This window comes from Salmo trutta, chromosome 28 (genome assembly GCF_901001165.1).
Source record: "Salmo trutta chromosome 28, fSalTru1.1, whole genome shotgun sequence".
NCBI classification, from domain to species: domain Eukaryota; kingdom Metazoa; phylum Chordata; class Actinopteri; order Salmoniformes; family Salmonidae; genus Salmo; species Salmo trutta.
Window position 1 is genome coordinate 14,797,809 of NC_042984.1, and position 19,940 is coordinate 14,817,748.

Below are 19,940 nucleotides of genomic sequence, written 5' to 3' on the forward strand. Positions count from 1 at the left end.
CTAGACAGTATTTACCATATGTAAACTATCTTACCTGTGAGGCCATGTCTACCAGCTGAGGAAGACGGAGCATCTTGCCCATGTCTCCCTTCAGGAAGTCCAATAAGCTCCCTTGTCCCATGTACTCAGTAACAATATAGATGGGTTCTTCAGACACCACAGCATAGAGCTGGACAAGCTTCTCATGTCTCAGCTTCTTCATGACCTGAGCCTCCTGGAGGAAGGCCTCGGGGGACATGGTACCGGTCTTCAGGGTCTTGATTGCTACCCGCGTCGTACCATTCCACGTGCCTTCACAGACGAAGGTTACACAGTTAGTTATGTAGTTGAAGTAACAATTGTCATCAGATCATGTTTTTAAAAATAATGCCAACTGTCAAGGAAAATGTTTTTGATGCAATGATAAATGCACTCTATAAACATGAGGTCCTCTACATGGCAATACGCCCTGATTGTCAGATCGGTTTAGGGAGTCGGCTGAAGAGCAGGAGAATCACACTGATTCCTACAGTAGCTGATTAAATCCCAAAGACAGTAGTGATAGTGGAGAGAGACTGCCTTACCCATCCAGACCTCTCCGAAGCATCCCTGTCCCAGTTTGAGGTCGAGGCGGAGGGAGTCCCTGGGGATCTCCCAGGCATCGCGTGCTAGGCCCTGGGTCTGAGGCTTCAGTACAGGACACACCTCTGTCAGACAGTGGCACAGTCCGTCTGCATGCTCTGGGAGGAAGGAAAGAAAACATGGTGAGCTCCAATATCATCTTCTGGTAGTGTTACTGTTAGTTGTTCTTCACACATGTTCAGCAGTAAAGAGTCTCCATTTTCTATTTTTGTTTAGAAAGAATGACTCACTGTGGTAGTGTGCGACAAGCTGCTGTAGGTTGTTAAACTGAGTGCGTGAGGTGATGTAGAACCCTCCACTGTCCAGCTTCCTGATCTTGTAATGTTTCACGTTCAGCCCTTTAGTGTTGTCATAGTCCAAGACTGACAGACAGTAGGCACCTGGGGAGGGGAACATAAGAGAGGAAATCAGTAAAGAAAGCAAGATAACCTTGGGGTGGAAATATTGCTTCCTCCTTTATTCTTCATTCCATTAGCTGATGCCTTAGGCGACTTCTCGTCTTCCTGAGTTCCAAAGGAAGAGTAGTTTGAATGGGTCCTTTTGTGTTGACAAGTTCCTTTCCCTTGTGACAAGTCCCACAAAAACTAAGCAGTAGCCAGTCTCTCACCAGAGGGCAGCACCAGCCCAGTGAGCCAGCCTGATGATTGAACTCAAAGCCTGGGAATTCTCCCCTCCTTCCCTCTCTGTTTGAACTAGGCGGTAGGGCTTGTGGTTGTCAAACATTGCAGATAGAGATGTCATGAAAAGAGCCAACATGATTCCTTATTCTACATGTTATTGCGAGGCATGTTTGTTCTACCTAACATATTTCTATCTGAACGCTTGTTCCCCTCCGTTTTTCCCTGCCGAACACGCCCCTGGGTCTACAATGACCTACTTCTGTCCCACTCAGTCACCGAGGCCTCCCCACTGCTCCCACTCAGCTACCGGCAGGGTATCACCCCCGTTCCCCTTTTTACCCTCCCTCTCTCCATTGAGCTTGGCCACGTACGCACACAGCCCATGGAGAGTGTGTAATATGACCATGGTAGTGCAGTATCAGAGGCATCACATCTAACCTTTCCCCAGTTGCCCTAATACTTCACTTTAGTCTAAAACAGCATTCATCTAGCAAACAGCACAGCAAGGCACAAGAACTAGAACAGTGAGGAACAATGTCTTATCAGACAGTGCACTGTTTTTTCAATTTTGTCCATTCTAAATGAAGATGTGCTTCCTCAATCTCTATTCTTATCTTACAAATCAGAGTTTTTTATTGATAAAAAAAAGCTGCAAACAGCTACTTTAAAAGAACATGTTTACACAGCTACACCGCTTCATCCCAAGAAAAAGGACAATGCCAATGGGCCGGCATTCCAATGTGGTCTTAATTGTCAGTAGAGACGCTTTGTGATATGTTTCCACTGGAGATGCTAGCCTTAGACACTCACCTTTGGTGGTCTCGCTCTCTCTCACCAAGAACGTTCCTTTCCTGTTCTCCAAACCCAACAGGAGCCGCTCCGAATCGCGACGTGTGATCTTCCCAAAATACCACCTAGGGAAGAGAGGGGAGAGAGCACGAAACACGGGGACCAGGTTGAGAGGAAGGGAAAAGGTGTGTCTTTGTGAGAGAGAGAGAGAGAGAGAAAGAACCGCCCGTGCTGGTTTCTGAAAATAAGTGACTTGTAAACTCCTTCTGTGCATGCCCCAATCAAATAAGTATTGCATTCTGATTACTGCCCCTTACCTGGAAGCCATAGGCAATCTGAGATGACTGGTAGGATAAAGGTGAGAAATGGAATCATTACACAGGTTAGTTTGTTTGTGTTATTGTAATGTGTGTCTATGCATGTCAGCTTGTACAGTATGTACGCCTTCAAGGTGCATTCCATTTTCAATTAAATACTTCGAGAGAGAAGAAAAGGCGGGAAGGATAAATAGATAAGAGAGAGAGAGAGGGATTTACTCTTCTGCCTGGATGGAGTCGGAGGGAGCCACATAATTGCTGGGGATGTAACCGCTTTCTCCCGTAGTCAGAGATCGAGCCAGCCACCAGTCCCCTTCTCTGTGGAGACAAGGATAACAGAATATCACTGGCGTTCTACTTTACTCAGAGTGATTCTACTTCACTTGGAGTGATTCTAAAGACAGGACTCGGTGAAAAATGAACACACATTCCTCATGAGTGGACTCAACAACAGGAGGAGATGATTTACAATATCCATAGATTACAGGGAGGTTTCCAGGACTGGTCCTAGGAAATCAGCCCTACAACTACTAGGAATACTAATGGAATGGATCCACAAGGGATTCAAAACACCAAAGTGTACTGTGACACAATTAAACAAATGCAGGGAAGTTATCATGTGAACCAGCTACTATGATGCGTTAGTGACATGAACACAATGGGACACACAAACACACACAGTACATTCACATGAAGGACACACACAGTACATTTACATGAAGGACACACACACACACACAGTACATTCACATGAAGGACACACACACAGTACATTTACATGAAGGACACACACACACACACACAGTACATTCACATGAAGGACACACACACAGTACATTTACATGAAGGACACACAAAGACAACAGAAGCATCACTAACCTGCTGTTCAACTTTCTCCTAAATACAATTATGAAGGTATGCGATGGAGAAATAGTTTGGGGAGATAGAGGAGATGCGAAAGGGGTGGGTTGGGTTAAAAAAAGAGACAGAAAGCGTGTTAGCAAAGTCGATTTGTAGAGATACAGTGTACAGAACAGAAGATTCATTACAACAGTAGTTATCCACCACACCCTCATCCCAACACTACAGCGGAAGCTATAGGCCTAGCTCACCATTAAACCAGAGGTTGGTCTAAAGCTTTCACATCAAAGCAGGGTTTTCATTGATTTTATAGACAGAAGAGATTAAAAGCAGCGATATTTAAAACAGAGAACAGAAGAGGTGATTCCAAGCACAAAAATGTGGTGTAGACCTAATATCAATTTCAAGAATGCCTAACGATACATATCAAGTGCAGAAATTATAACCATTTACATTGACATATTAGTCATTTAGCAGACGCTCTTATCCAGAGCAACTTTAAGGAGCAATTAGCGTTAAGTGCCTTGCTCAAGGGCACATCAACCAATTTCGAACCAGCGACCTTTCGTTTACTGGCTCTTAACCGCTAGGCTACCTGCCGCCCCGAAACTACCTAAAGCTAAGACAATGGGTTTGGGTCATAAATAATAATGAAACATTATCTATGTTTTTATCATCTCGGGGAGGGTTCACTAGTTTTATGTGTTTGACCTGGTAACACTGTAGGTCCTGTTTGGCTCAGTTGGTAGAGCATGGTGCTTGCAACGCCAAGGTTGTTCGATTCCCACGGGGGACCAGTACAAAAAAGAATGAAAATGCATGCGCTCACTACTGTAAGTCGCTCTAGATAAGAGCGTCTGCTAAATGACAAAAATATAAAAATGTAAACACTAAGAGTAAAGCTGCATCAGCTTCAGTGGTAAATATTATTATTATAATAATAACAACAAACTATCATTATATTGTCCTCAGCTCGGCCCTTCTAGGTCAACACTTGTTATAGCTGCAGTATTGGCGGCTCACTAGAATAATATGGTCCATTGCACTTCTATTGATCAGAGATGCATCACAGACTGACTCCCTATGATTGGGTTACATTATCAGAATGAATGAACAGTTATTTTTATCATTTGAACAACTACATTTGAGTTATTTAGCAGAAACTCTTATCAAGCAATCAGTGCATTCAACTAAGGTAAAAAAAATAAGGGGCTAGTCGCAACAAAATAAATATCAGCCTCCAAGTAGAAGCACCAGTGAGACATACAGCTGTGCTTTTGTGAATGAGAAAAAAGTAAATCTACAACAAAACCCTGTCAGCTCACACAAAACAGATCCTTATGAAGGGAGTCTGTTCCTATGGTTACGGGCTGTACAGAGGGGGGACTGACGCGCGGTTTGGGGGCAGAACAGCCAGCCAGCGCAGTGAGAGATCAGTCATGCAGAGTACAGTGTGTGTGTATACAATGGGTGGATCTAATCCTGAATGTTGATTGGTTAAAAGGGCATCCCAGCCGGTGTCTATTCCACAAGTTACCACCTGCTAAATCTATGACGTTAAAATGCCTATTTACTCTGTTCCATCTGACTGCGCAATCCACTGTCTCATCAGCCCAGCCAGGCAACTTATGATCTCCACTATAAAAGCATCTACACATTATCTCACATTTCTTTTAGACTAAATCAAATCAAAGTTTATTTGTCACGTGCGCCGAATACAACAGGTGTAGACCTTACAGCGTAATGCTTACTTACAGGCTCTAACCAATAGTGCAAAAAGGTATTAGATGAACAATAGGTAAGTAAAGAAATAAAACAACAGTAAAAAGACAGGCTATATACGAGGCTATAAAAGTAGCGAGGCTACATACAGACACCGGTTAGTCAGGCTGATTGAGGTAGTATGTACATGTAGATATGGTTAAAGTGACTATGCATATATGATGAACAGAGAGTAGCAGTAGCATAAAAGAGGGGTTGGCGGGTGGCGGGACACAATGCAGATATCCCGGTTAGCCAATATGCGGGAGCACTGGTTGGTTGGGCCAATTGAGGTAGTATGTACATGTAGATATGGTTAAAGTGACTATGCATATATGCTAAACAGAGAGTAGCAGCAGCGTAAAAAGAGGGGTTGGGGGGGGGGGGCACAATGCAAATAGTCCGAGTAGCCATTTGATTACCTGTTCAGGAGTCTTATGGCTTAGGGGTTCAAACTGTTGAGAAGCCTTTTTGTCCTAGACTTGGCACTCCAGTAACATTTCGTTTTCAGCAGAGGAGACTTGTATAAACCTTGCCATCTGTCTCTACAACATACGTGATGAGACAGACGGGCAGGCAGCTTTTTGAAGTGCAGTTAGTTTGCAGTCTTTCCAGCTTGTTTGCTGTGTTGTTGGCTAGCTCCTCTCAACAACAATGTCCTGACAAGAGAGCACATTTTCTATGCCAGGTGAAATCACGCCTCATTAGCTCATTGTTATGGATGTCTCCAAACAAATGTCACTAGAAAACAGCCTAAACAAATGCAAATGCAGCTACTGTTGTTATTCTGGCTGCACTGTTTGACCTGACTAAGTTAGACGTAGTTGGCTAGCTAGCAAGCAAGGGATAAGAACGTTGCCAGCCAGTATGACAATAGAACATTTAGAACGAACAACTGGGTCGCGTCCAGATACAGAACAAAAAGACTTAACGACTGGGTCGCGTATCTGGCAACCGAACGGATAGAAGGAAGAACAACCAGCCGGCTTGGGTAGCAACCCTAGATGTGTCGGGACTATATCTTGTGGAAGGATGAAATAGTATGAATAAATAATCACTTTTAATGAAAATATGTCAATCATTATTTGAATATGTTGGTAACCCGTTGTATAAAAGTGATAATGCCCTTGAAGGCAGTGTTCCAATATATCCTCCAAACACCGGCTTAACTCTATTTCTTAAACTGCATTGTTGGTTAAGGGCTTGTACGTAAGCATCTGACCTGTTGTATTCAGCGCATGTAAAAAATACAATTTGATATGAGTCTATCCATGTAGGTGTGACATTATCCTCATCCCAGTGTGTGTGTGTGTGTGTGTGTGTGTGTGTGTGTGTGTGTGTGTGTGGTGTTGCCTCACGTGTTGTTTACTATCTGTAGCCGCTCGCCCTTCCTGAAAGACAGATCGGAGGCAGTGCGAGACTCGTAGTCATACAGCGCCACGAACGTCGTCACTCCTCCTGTGGGGGAGAGAGCAGACAGACAGACACTTATCTCAAGGGAGAGGGTCATGAAATATTAAGTGATATAGCAATACCATGTTTAAAAATACACCATATGTACAATTCAGATATCCCTGAGTAAACAGTGTTTCAAATTGTACTAAATAAGATTTGCATATACTAGTCAGTAGCATCAAATATATGGCATCCAATGGAGCTTGAGCCGTTTTATATAACTATCATTCCTTTAGTGAAATTATCTGTTTAGGGATAGGGGGCAGCATTGGGAAGTTTGGATGAAAAGCGTGCCCAAAGTAAACTGCCTGTTACTCAGGCCCAGAAGCTAGAATATGCATATAATTAGTAGATTTGGATAGAAAACTCTAAAGTTTCCAAAACTGTTAAAATAATGTCTGTGATTATAACAGAACTCATATGGCAGGCAAAAACCTGAGAAAAATCCAGCCAGGAAGTGGGAATTCTGACGTTTGTAGTTTTCAAGTGAATGCCTATCGAATATCCAGTGTCTGTGGGGTCAGATTGCACTTCCTAAGGCTTCCACTAGATGTCAACAGTCTTTAGAAGTTGTTTCAGGCTTCTATTGTGAAAGGGGAGTGAATAAGAGCACTCTAAGCATATGGCCCCGGTGAAAGCCTTTAGTTTCGTCACACGTGGGCGCGAGCTCTGTTCCCTTTCCTTTCTAATGAAAACAGTATTGTCCGGTTGAAACATTATTGAATATTTATTATAAAAACACCCTAAGGATTGATTAGAAACATTGTTTGACATGTTTCTACGAACTGAAATGGAACTTTTTTGACTTTTCGTCTAGACTTTGTGCCCGCGCTTTGTGCATTTGGATTACTGGACTAAACGCGCGAACAAAAAGGAGGTATTTGGACATAAAGATGAACTTTATCGAACAAAACAAACATTTATTGTCTAACTTGGAGACCTGGGAGTGCCACCCGATGAAGATCATCAAAGGTAAGTGATTCATTTTAATGCTATTTCTGACTTTTCTGACACCTCTCCTTGGTTGGAAAATGGCTGTATGGTTTTTGTGGCTAGCATTTATTGCATTCATTTTAATGCTATTTCTGACTTTTGTGACACCTCTCCTTCTTCGGAAAATGGCTGTATGGTTTTTTGTGGATAGGCGCTGACCTAACATAATCGCAAGGTGTGCTTTCACCGTAAAGCCTTTTTGAAATTGGACACTGTGGCTGGATTAACAAGAAGTTTATTTTTAAAATGGTGTATAATACTTGTATGTTTGAGGAATTTTAATTATGAGATTTCTGTGGTTTGAATTTGGTGCCCTGCAATTTCACTGGCTGTAGGCCAGGTGTTCCGCTAGCGGAACCCCCTTCCCAGAAAGGTTAAATGATTTAATAATGTATTTCTATGCCATACTAGGTTATTAGTGGGGAATCTGGGCCCAAGTGTCTTACCTGCGAGTGTCCCTCTGTTAGGAGACGTGACGCTACTAGTGGACTCCGCACCCCCAAACAGGGCCAGCTCCGGGGTATTGGTCAGGGGCTGAGTGGGCTGGCGTGTCCCGTCCACTGCAGGGTTCCGATTGAGGGTGTGCTGGGCAGGGCTGAAGTTGAGGCTGCCAGCCCCTCCTCCCGAGCTGATGTCTTTGGGCTTGCTTTTGGTTCCCCCCATGGCCTAGACCTATAAGACAAACAGACAGACGAATGAGCTTCTGCAATTCAATAAAAAAATATATACTAAAGTGTCTATTGAAATAGAACGCAGTTCGCTAGTTAAACCTAGTTCTTCTCCTTTCTACATGGATGGTAAAGGCTTAGAGAATAGCTACAGTATTTTTTGCCAACTACCCTCTTACACTAGGCAGCTTAGCCGAGGGCAGGGCCAAGAGTGGAAACTGAAGTACATGTGAAGTCATACAGTTGCTATGTTCTAACCACAGCAATACAGTATCATGTGCAGTAATAATACATGCTAAACCTAAGCTTCCCTAAGGATGGGCTTGTAGCTGCCACTCCTTAGCTACCAAACAGGAATCCATGGCTATGAGACCCTGCCCCACTCCCATCCTCCATATACCTGTCCCACCCCCATCCTCCACTCACCTGTCCCACCCCCATATACCTGTCCCACCCCCATCCTCCAATACCTGTCCCACCCCATATACCTGTCCCATCCCCATCCTCTACCCACCTGTCCCACCCCCATATACCTGTCCCACCCCATCCACCATTACCTGTCCCACCCCATATACCTGTCCCACCCCTATCCTCCACCCACATGACCTGTCCCACCCCATATACCTGTCCCACCCCATCCTCCATTACCTGTCCCACCCCATATACCTGTCCCACCCCCATCCTCCACCTCCTGTCCCACCCCCATATACCTGTCCCACCCCATCCTCCTGGTCTTGGGGACCTTCAATACTGCAGACATTTTTTGTTACCCTTCCCCAGATCTGTGCCTCGACACAATCCTGTCTCTGAGCTCTATGGACAATTCCGTCGACCTCATGGCTTGATTTTTGCTCTGACATGCACTGTCAACTGTGGGACCTTATATAGACAGGTGTGTGCCTTTCCAAATTATGTCCAATCAATTGAATTTACCACAGGTGGACTCCAAGTTGTAGAAACATCTCAAGGATGATCAATGAAAACAGGATGCACCTGAGATCAATTTTGAGTCTCATAGCAAAGGGTCTGAATACTTACGTAAATAAGGTATCGTTTTTTCCCCTTGTTTTTTTTCTTGTCATTATGGGTTATTGTGTGTAGATTTGAGGATTTTTATTTAATCCATTTGAGAATAAGGCTGTAACCTATCAAAATGTGGAAAAAGTCAAGGGGTCTGAATACTTTCCCAAGGCAGTGTTTATATGGACATGGCTGTGTAGGCCATCATGGCTGTCATCATAGCTTTGTGCCACTGTGTGGCCTCCAGTATTCAGTGGCAGAGCACATATTGTTCTCCGCCATCATGGTTTTGCAGGGGCACTACAACAGTCGATGGTACAGGGTGCAGTCCTCGATAGCCTATTAATGAGTCAGGATCAATAGACTCCCTCCCAGTCAGATCAAAGGGCTGGTTGTACAGTACGGTACCCAACCTAACCCCTTATTCACACCCTCCTGGTGCTGTGTCATCGCTCGAGCTCATTTTCTCCAGATGAATGCTGTGATCATGTTGCCCAAGGTGACTAAGTCCATCCGGCTCCATATGGGCTCATAAACAAAGGGCTAGAGTTCAATTGAGCATAAATATTTACACGTTGCTGAATCAGTGCGTATAAGTACTGTAGCAGCTGTACACAAAACAGTTCTCAATGAGAATAACCTGGATTAATAAAGTAGATGTTCTCAAAGACAAGAGATTTTGTCAAGCGTATACCAATGACAACTGAGGAGTGTTTACACTATTTAACACACAATTAAAGGGATACTTCAGGATTTCGGAAAAATCCCCAGTCAGATGAACACGTAGATACCATTTGTATGTCTCTGTGTCCAGTATGAAGGAAGTTAGAGGCAGCTTCTCAAGCTAATGCTAACTAGCGTTAGCGCAATGACTGGAAGTCCCTGGGTGTCTGCTAGCATACTAGACTTCCAGTCATTGCGCTAACGTTAGTTAGCAACTTCCTTCAAAATCCACGTAGAGACATAAAAATGTTATCCTCAAATTCATATGACTCTGGGGAAGTAGATAGTCATTGCCAAAATACAGAAGTTTCCCAAAGTAAGGTGCTAAGATCACTTGAAGACACTTGCTCTCTACTCCTCCTCAGCGTCCTGCCTGTATTCTTAGAGACTCCAGTTATAAACACATTAAGCATTTCAGTCTTCTCTAATCACAGTTTAGTGCACGAAATCATTACACAAGGATAATTTAGGGACCCAACCCTCCACTACTGTCATGGATGGATATAGGCCTAGCAGTAGGGGTTTGCTACGTATAAATACTAATTTGAAGAGAAGAGGCAGGGCCAGGGATTGGGATGTTTTTTTCAAAGTCCTAGCAGTAGTCACCTAAACTAGAAAGTGTCAAGTTGACTGGAAATAAGGTAATTACTGGTAGCGTCTTTTTTTGCTTTTGCTTGTCTGGGGGTCAGATATTTCTATGACCTAGAACCGACATCTCTATGGTTATGGTAGCAGTAGGTGGGCTAATGAGCCCTGTTACCAGGGCCTTTATTTAACTAGGCAAGTCAGTTAAGAACAAATTCATTGACAATGACGGCTTAGGAACGGTGGGTTAACTGCCTTGTTCAGGGGCAGAACGACAGATTTTTACCTTGTCAGATTGGGCCAGGTTGCAAGATCGAATCCCCAATGCTCTAACCACTAGGCTACCTGCCACTCCTAGTGCTATTCATTACTAGTGCTATTCATACTAATGAGACTACAGCCAAGGGCCGTGACAGTCATGGAATTTTAAATGGCGGTTATTGGTCAGCCAAATGACCACGGGGGTCACTTTTTTTTTTTTTACAGCAGAAACGGACTTAACCGCACGAATGCCCGGCCGCCCCGTCGTCAGTCAGCTGTTCGTGCCACACAGTTTTTATTTTATGACGGCCTTCATCTGTAACCGCCAGTTACACGGTTATTGTGCCAGCCCTACTACAGCTACTTTCAATTTTGTGGCTCTAACTATGGAGTCAGTCAGTCAGTGTGTGGTAGTGGTCTCATTCAACAGACTGACATATGTCTTACTGGAAGCCTGCTAAGCTAAAGCAGGAAAGCAAGGCTAGGCTGAGACAGCAAGGCTGAGACAGAGACAGCAAGGCTGAGACAGAGACAGCAAGGCTGAGACAGAGACAGCAAGGCTGAGACAGAGACAGCAAGGCTGAGACAGCAAGGCTAGGCTAACACTTCGAACACACCAACAGCATCAATGCGCAAAATAGTACGCAGCATCATCTGGATATGTGTGTAACAACAGTACAACATTCACCTTCTGCTACCATTTCTGTCAAGCCGTCTACACATACAGTTTGACGCATACTTTCGATAAATCCAACGTATGCACCATACAGAACGCACTGCATCTGCCTCTGCAATCAATACAATGCTGCAAGGCAAATGCAGCGCTTCATTGGAAATTAATGTAATTCTGGTGTACCAAAATGCAATGACGCTGTCGATGTGTTTGAAGCGTAAGACAGCAAGGCTGAGACAGCTTCTCAGAGGGTTGCAATGTACTGAAGACACATGCTGGAAAAATGTATGGCACACAAAGAATAACACCCATCTCTCAATTTGTGAGACCCATCCATGCTTCACGTCTGTCGGAGGACACACACACACCTGGCAGGCAGCCAGGAGATTGGAGACGGAGGGCCCCAGCCTCTTGCTGCTTATCAAACAGCTGAGGAGATTCCTATGGATCAGATGTACACTACAGCAGCAGCCCATCCTCTTTCTTTCTCACACACAAACACCCACACAGACACTTTTCATGAGGGAGAAAAGCTGAACCAGCGGGGCTCATTACATTTCTAGCCCAGCCGGCGTCAGGGTGTGGGAGGGGGCTGGTTGTTGAGAGGGAAGGGGGGCTGGTGGGTAGAGAGAGGGGGTCAATGAGGATAGAGAGGCGGTCGATATGTCCCCCAAGGGTATGGCTGTACAACGGGATAGTTCTACTGTAAAGTAGCTAACAGTCTGGTCAGGTTAGAGAGCACACTCAGGCAGACACAAAGAGGACGGGTGGCACAGCAAGCTGGTCTGTGTCTTTGTGTGTCTCATCCACTAGAATGGTTGCACGGTTAATAACACATTTCCTCTCCCATCTCACTCCATCAAATAAACCCTTCATATTTCACACAACTGGCACTTTTATGATGGAGTTGTTATTTGAACGATATGTCGCAGGTATTTATTTAGCATTATAAACTGGGTGGTTCGAGTCCTGAATGCTGATTGTCTGACAGCTGTGGTATATCAGACCGTATACCACAGGTATGACAAAACATACATTTTTACTGTTCTAATTACGTTGGTAACCAGTTTATAATAGCGTTTAGACACCTCAGAGGTTTGTGATATATGGCCAATATACCACGGCTAAGGGCTGTATCCAGGCACCACGTTGCGTTGTGCATAAAACAGCCCTTAGCCGTGGCATATTGGCCATTACCACACCTCCTCGTGCCTTATTGCTTAAATATACATTACAGCTTGTGAATATGCTGAAACCATGTTATTTCTCAATACTAAATCAGCTTTAGACTATACCAATATGAATAGCTGCTTAAAATACCATGTGATTACATTTTTTTCTCCCTATTTTCCGTAAATAAAACAGAATTTCATCCCATTAATATCTAGCCAGTGGTGTTCTATCACAATACTCCAAAACAAAACTCCAACAGAGCTTGTTTGTCAGATCTGACCAAATCTACCCATGTCTCAGTCAGCTGAGTAAAGTCTCTAAGTCATGGCTCTGGGGCATTCCACCCATCCTCGATTACACTACTGGTCAAACAAACAAGTCTATTGTCAGCTCACACTCACAGCAAACCCTGCAATCAAACACAATATGCCTAATTCACACCCTACTGTATGGTTTGAGTCAGGCTGCACTGTGCTGGCTCGGCCCTACTGTATGGTTTGAGTCAGGCTGCACTGTGCTGGCTCGGCCCTACTGTATGGTTTGAGTCAGGCTGCACTGTGCTGGCTCGGCCCTACTGTATGGTTTGAGTCAGGCTGCACTGTGCTGGCTCGGCCCTACTGTATGGTTTGAGTCAGGCTGCACTGTGCTGGCTCGGCCCTACTGTATGGTTTGAGTCAGGCTGCACTGTGCTGGCTCGGCCCTACTGTATGGTTTGAGTCAGGCTGCACTGTGCTGGCTCGGCCCTACTGTATGGTTTGAGTCAGGCTGCACTGTGCTGGCTCGGCCCTACTGTATGGTTTGAGTCAGGCTGCACTGTGCTGGCTCGGCCCTACTGTATGGTTTGAGTCAGGCTGCACCGTGCTCATGCGCAAGACACTGTGCTTGCTATGGACTGAGATCGACCAAAATCTTCTCTTCACACACCGCCTCTCCACAGATGACAGCCACCGGAAATTATGGAAATGGATCATTAAAGTCATGAAGCGACCTCCATGTTTGGGCGGGAAAAGGGAAAAAAAGGCAGAGAGACTGCGAGAGAGAGAGATAGCGAGACATACACAGAGCGAGAGACTGCGAGAGAGACAGAGCGAGAGACAGAAACACACAGAGAGAGAGCGTGAGAGAGAGACACAGCGAGAGAGAGAGACACAGCGAGAGAGAGAGAGAGAGAGCGAGCGAGGCAGCGAGACAGACAGAGAGAGACAGAGATACAACAAAGGGCGAGAGAGAGCGAGAACTATACCACCCAGATTCTGCCTTTCTGTGATGATAAACCAGTGAGGTCTAGTCTGTGCCTTATTGGGTCTAATAAGCCTGAGGTAACTAAGCACTCAGCACCTGCTCTACCCACTACAAGGCAGAAATAAACCCAGCAAAATCCCTCTGGCAACAAGGCATGGGGGGGGGATGATGGATTTGCTTAATTATGCACAAGAAACCAGCAACGGATACAAAATCCTTCAAGTCTCATGGGCTTTGGCTGAACGGGGGAATCATCTTTTAATTTAGCTGCCGGGTTGTCTTTTGTATATTCCGTTTTTTTTCCCCCCCACTCTCATTTTTATGTTTCTTCTGATAGGATAACAATGTTAATCTCTGAATAAGAAAGTGAAACTGAGACAATTCAAAGGCTATTGTGTCATTCATCTATTTAAGACTGTGCATTAAATCGCTTCTTTGTCTGAACATTTCCTATTAATTCAATAACACATTCATAACATTTCCCTGATGAATTCAGTTAATGTTTCTGTAAAGTAAACGTGAATCCCCTTTTTGATCATCAAGCAGTCTTCATTTACTCATGAATATTGCTCCTGTGTAACGCCAGGGTTGTGGGTTTGATTCTCGCTGGGGCCACCCAAATGAATTTGTATGCACATTTGTAAGTCGCATTGGAGAAAATAGCATATGGCACATTCTTATATTATGAAAGTAATAAAACAGCATACAGGCTTGATTCTATTTGTTCAGGCTAAGATTGAAACCCTATAGCCAACTAAAATGATGATGATAGGGTGTTCACAGTGGAAATGTTTAAGCCAATATTTACGTAGTATTGCACTCTCATTGCAGTGAAAGGAGAATCACCTGTGGGAAAATAGAGACAGAACTTCAAAGAGAGTCCCCCCCCCCAAAAAAAGCTGTCATTGTGGCCTTGCTGTGACAGTCAGTCTGACATCAGTGGTAAGGTTTGACATTAAAGCGCCATCCTATCCACTAACCTCCTTCCGTAGTGAGTCCTCCCATCACACCTGTGACAGAACAACAGGTTGGCGAGGTGGCCATCACATTTATATTGCATTTGCATGAGTCAGACATCAAACATTGTTTTAATATGCTGTATGCATCGGAGCCCTGGACAGCTCTGCAGTCTGTACTGAGGCTTTTAGGATCAGGCCAGGAAACAAACATGTACTCTAGATGTGCTTCTTCCTTCTCTTGGTGTGCAACTTATAGTACATCTAACCACACAGGTTCTAGACAACAAATCAACATACAGAATGACTCTGTCCTGTTACATAACATGTGACCTGCATCCCAGGCTACTACCATCGTTATCAGCTGGAGACAAGTCTGAGCCACAGGTATACTCAACAGGGATGCTAAAGAATGAAATTCAGAGAAAAACATATCAAAAACTGAGGTACTGTAGATCAAGAATCGACCAATCAGATCCTAGGTAAAATATCCCTGAGGGTTAGGTTTCATGTCCTTGCTCAATGTTCTTATTTAGGCGGAAGGTACACATCAACTTCTAGAGAAGAAGAGTTGAGTGGGAGCAGGTAGACTAGCGGTTAAGAGTGTTGGGCCAGTAACCAAAAGGTTTCTGGTTTGAATCCCCGAGGAGACCAGGTGAAAAATATGCCGATGTGCCCTTGAGCAAGGCACTTAATCCTAATTTCGCCTGTAAGTCGCTCTGGATAAGAGCGTCTGCTAAATGACGTAAACGTAGAGGGAGGGCATCAAGTGAACAAAGACTAGGCCGCATTAAAGTTGAGGGGTGTACTATGACACGAGATAGAGTTAGCTCACTAACTCCTCTGAGTTCAACCCAAATCGGGATAACAGTTGACACGAAAGTGGCAACGAATCCCTCAGAACTAACCTGCTCCGGGGCAGGGTAACTCGGGGATAATGCTGCATTCGTAACCAAGTGGAAGGTGGGAATTTACCACTTGTGAAGTCATAAATACCAGTTGGATGCATTCACGTGCTTTGATGTTGCATTTAACAGCTGAAAATGCTGTTATCAAGGTAATTTCCTCAGCATTGGATCAATGAAGAGTTCAGCATTTGACTCGCTGGGCTTATCCACGTGTGACATGCAAGTGCAGTTACAAGCCTGACTGGATGTAACGGCAGCTGGATGATCAATATCCACCTTCATAACATGGATGAAGCCGGAGAAGGAATGTGAAGCTAACTGAAGCTGGCTAGCTTTATAGAATCCGAAGTAAATCTAGCTAGCATCGTAGAACACCCCAGTGGGGCTGTGTCAGAAAAGTTTACTAACCATAAAATCCTTGCTTTCTCCAGTCCTTGTTTCCTCCATTGCATGCTCAAAGTTAATTGGATGAGGTCCGAGGGAGGGACCTTTGACCTCCTCCAAAGCACTTTGAGAGGAATTGAAAACAAGGACAGAGGAAACAAGGATTTGATGTTTTCAGACCCAGCCCTCAATCAGGCCTTAGAAGTATTCCTTCATCTTAATGCTCTCTATGTAATTACTCCAGGGAAAGCAGGAAAAGTGGGAGGCTTTGGCCTTGGCCCTCCCTGCGTCACTGCCCACCGATCGCAGTCCTAATCCAGCCGCTTGTTCTCCCCAGATTATCAACATCAATTCCGTAATTGCATTTGGATATGCCGTGATGACATTCCATCTGGGGAGTCAGGACTAGATGTAACTGAACAACATTGGTTACAATACATGTTAAAGGACTGGATTCAGACCCCTTGACTTTTCCTACATTTTGTTACTTTTCAGTCTTATTCTAAAATGGATTAAATAAATAAACTCACCAATCTACACACAATACCCCATAATGACAAAGTAAAAACAGATTTTTTTTTTTGCCAATGTATTAACTAAACATAAAGAACAGAAATACCTTAATTACATAAGTACATTTTGCTATGAGACCCAAAAGTGAGCTGAGGTGCATCCCGTTTCCATTGATCATCCTTGAGATGTTTTAATTGACTGGACATGATGATCTGGAAAGGCACACACCTGTCTATATAAGGTCCCACAGTTGACAGTGCATGTCAGAGCAAAAACCAAGCAATGAGTTCGAAGGAATTGTCCGAGACAGGATTGTGTCGAGGCACAGATCTGGGGAAGGGTACCAAAACATTTCTGCAGCATTGAAGGTCCTCAAGAACACAGTGGCCTCCATCATTCTTAAATGGAAGAAGTTTGGAACCACCAAGACTCTTTACAGAGCTGGCCGTCCAGCCAAACTGAGCAATCAGGGGAGAAGGGCCTTGGTCAGGGAGGTGACCAAGAACCCAATGGTCACTCTGACAGAGCTCTAGAGTTCTTCTGTGGTGCTAGGATAACCTTTCATCTCTGCAGCACTCCACCAACCAGGCCTTTATGATATAGTGGCCAGACGGAAGCCACTCCTCAGTAAAAAGGCACATGACAGCCCACTTGGAGTTTGCCAAATGGCACCTAAAGGCTCTCAGACTATGAGAAACAAGATTCTGTGGTCTGATGAAACCAAGTCTCAACTCTTTGGCCTGAATGCCAAGCATCACATCTGGAGGAAACCTGGCACCATCCCTACAGTGAAGCATGGTTTTTCAGTGGCAGGGACTGGGAGACTAGTCAGGATTGATGCAAAGATGAACAGAGCAAAGTACAGAGAAATCCTTGATGAAAACCTGCTCCAGAGCACACAGCCAAGACATCGCTGGAGTGACTTCGGGACAAGTCTCTGAATGTCCTTGAGTGGCCCAGTCAGAGCCCGGACTTGACCCCGATCGAACATCTCTGGAGAGACCCGAAAATAGCTGTGCAGCAACACTCCCCATCCAACCTGACAGAGCTTGAGAGGATCTGCAGGGAAGAATGTGAGAAACTCACCAAATACAGGTGTGCCAAGCTTGTAGCGTTATACCGAAGAAGACGAGGCTGTAATCGCTGCCAAAGGTGCTTCAACAAAGCACTGACTAAAGGGTCTGAATACTTATGTAAATGTGATTTATATTTTTTTATTAAGTATTAAACATTTCTCAAAACCTGTTTTTGATTTGTCATTATGAGGCATTGTGTGTAGATTGATGAGGAAAAATAACAATTTAATCAATTTTAGAATAACCTAACAAAATGTGGAAAAAAGTCAGGGGGCCTGAATACTCACTGCAGGCAGCTACTGCAGCCGAGCACATATCTCATCCTGCCTAGACAAATCCATCTGCTGCAGTGTGCTAAATACGGGCAGGCACCCGACAGTAAATCTCCCCTACAGACTCCACAGAGCTTGGACTCAGTCAGAGAATTCATTAAGTAACTTAAGTCATGCTTATCCTGCTCAGACAGAGAGCTGCTCTCGTTCATAGCCCTTAAAGTTCAGTTACAGAATGTGGGTTTTTCATTATTTTCCCCACAAACAAGAAGATTTTTCTACTATTTCTAAAAAAATGTTACCCTCTTTGCATTGTTGGGAAGGGCTCGTAAGTAAGCATTGCACTGTTAGTCTACGAAGCATGTAACAATTTTTATTTTACTTGAAATGGTTAAATGTCACGCAGTGTTTACACATCCTTCTATTCGATTCAGCCAACCTACACCTCGGTAACAGGACCTAGCCTACCTCCACTATGCACGCGTCCTATTCAGTAAGCCATTAATAGGCTAATTATTTCTGTGTAGTTTCAATGAAGTCCATCCACACACACACCATTTAAAACGCTCAAGCTTGTTGTGTTCAAACTCTTTTCATGTGATATGTGTGTATCAAGTCAAACCAGGAACACTTAAAGCCAAATAGCTCTCCCATGTTTGGAAGGGCCAAAGGTAAACATCCACCCACAGGGAGAGGAGGACAGTGGCTGCAAGTGAGTGTTGACCTGAGGACAACAGGGCTGTCAGCCCAGAAAGAGACCCTCCTCTGCTCTCCAATCACTGAGAGACACCCGGTCAGGATGGGGAGTGAATGGAGCCAATATTTACCTCTCCACACAGAACACACCAGCCGTTGCCATGGAGGTGATTCCTCGCATTCCACAAGCAACGGCTCTGATGCACTTGTACGCTCACACTTATTTGTCAGAGAAACGTGCAGAAAACGGTAGCAAGCTTCTCAGATAAAGAGAAAAACACAGCCTTTATCCTTTTTTCATTTTCACTCTTAGGAGACTACTGTACTGTGGTTCTTAATAGGATCAGAGCCTGTGAGTCCTGATCCCTTCCACTGTTCAAGTGTGTGTGTGTGTGTGTGTGTGTGTGTGTGTGTGTGTGTGTGTGTGTGTGTGTCAGCAGCACTGATACTTCTGCTTTACCCAATCTAAGTTCATATCACTAACCGTTTTCAAAACAAAACATCCAGTCAGTGTTACCATAAAAAAGTCACACTGCCCTCAAAAAAGGCTGAGGCTGGTTGGGCTTAAAACCCTCTCCCTCCACAGGCAGGTTACATATTTACGACTTGAAAATCAACAAACGAGCCACTGGTCTGGCAGGGTTCCCAGGTCCATGGTTTTTCTAAAGGCCAGTTATGCCCGGTGCCTAATCTCACTGCAACACATATGAAATCATTTTGGAATTGAGGCTCAACTCGAAAATATCTAGGCCATTTTGTATTAGGAGGGGATTCGTTTAGAGGACAGTTCCTGTGACGTCGTGGAGGGAGGGAGGAGCGTCGTGGAGGGAGGGAGGAGCGTCGTGGAGGGAGGAGCGTCGTGGAGGGAGGAGCGTCACGGAGGGAGGAAGTGCTGAATGAACCAAAACAGAAGAGAATGTTGAAGTCCCAAAGTTAACTTCACATCAAGCAACAAAAAGGTTAGATATTTCTCACCATTTTCATCTTTCCCTACTTATGCTTTCTTTAATCATTAACTTTTTTATTTTAGTCATTCAGCAGACACTCTTATGCAGAGCGATTTACAGGAGCATTTAGGGTTAAGTGCCTTGCTCAAGGGCACAGACAGATTACTCAGTCAAGTTACTCATTATAGGACTAGAGGTTGACCGATTAATCAGCGTGGCCGATTAATTAGGGCAGATTTCAAGTTTCCATAACAATCGGTAATCGGCATTTTTGGATGCCAATTATGGCCGATTACATTGCACTCCACGAGGAGACTATGTGGCAAGCTGACCACCTGTTACGCGAGTGCAGCAAGGAGCCAAGGTAAGTTGCTAGCTAGCATTAAACTTATCTTATAAAAAACAATCAATCAATCTTAACATAAT

General features: G+C 44.3%; 1 protein-coding gene across 2 annotated transcripts in view; it reads right to left on the minus strand.

The window, feature by feature from the left end:
- LOC115165589 (proto-oncogene tyrosine-protein kinase Src) overlaps positions 1 to 19,940 on the minus strand; it is a 38,863-nt gene that overhangs the window by 2,695 nt on the left and 16,228 nt on the right. Inside the window, exons 2-9 of one of the 2 annotated variants that reach the window (XM_029718794.1) lie at positions 7,864 to 8,089; positions 6,328 to 6,427; positions 3,227 to 3,244; positions 2,567 to 2,665; positions 2,052 to 2,155; positions 852 to 1,001; positions 564 to 719; positions 35 to 291 (exon numbers count right to left, since the gene is read on the minus strand). In XM_029718794.1, coding sequence (XP_029574654.1) covers positions 35 to 291; positions 564 to 719; positions 852 to 1,001; positions 2,052 to 2,155; positions 2,567 to 2,665; positions 3,227 to 3,244; positions 6,328 to 6,427; positions 7,864 to 8,080 — 1,101 coding nt within the window. In that variant the 5' untranslated portion in view covers positions 8,081 to 8,089. The remainder of the gene's footprint in view (positions 1 to 34; positions 292 to 563; positions 720 to 851; positions 1,002 to 2,051; positions 2,156 to 2,566; positions 2,666 to 3,226; positions 3,245 to 6,327; positions 6,428 to 7,863; positions 8,090 to 19,940) is intronic. The other variant, XM_029718795.1, reaches the window with a different exon arrangement.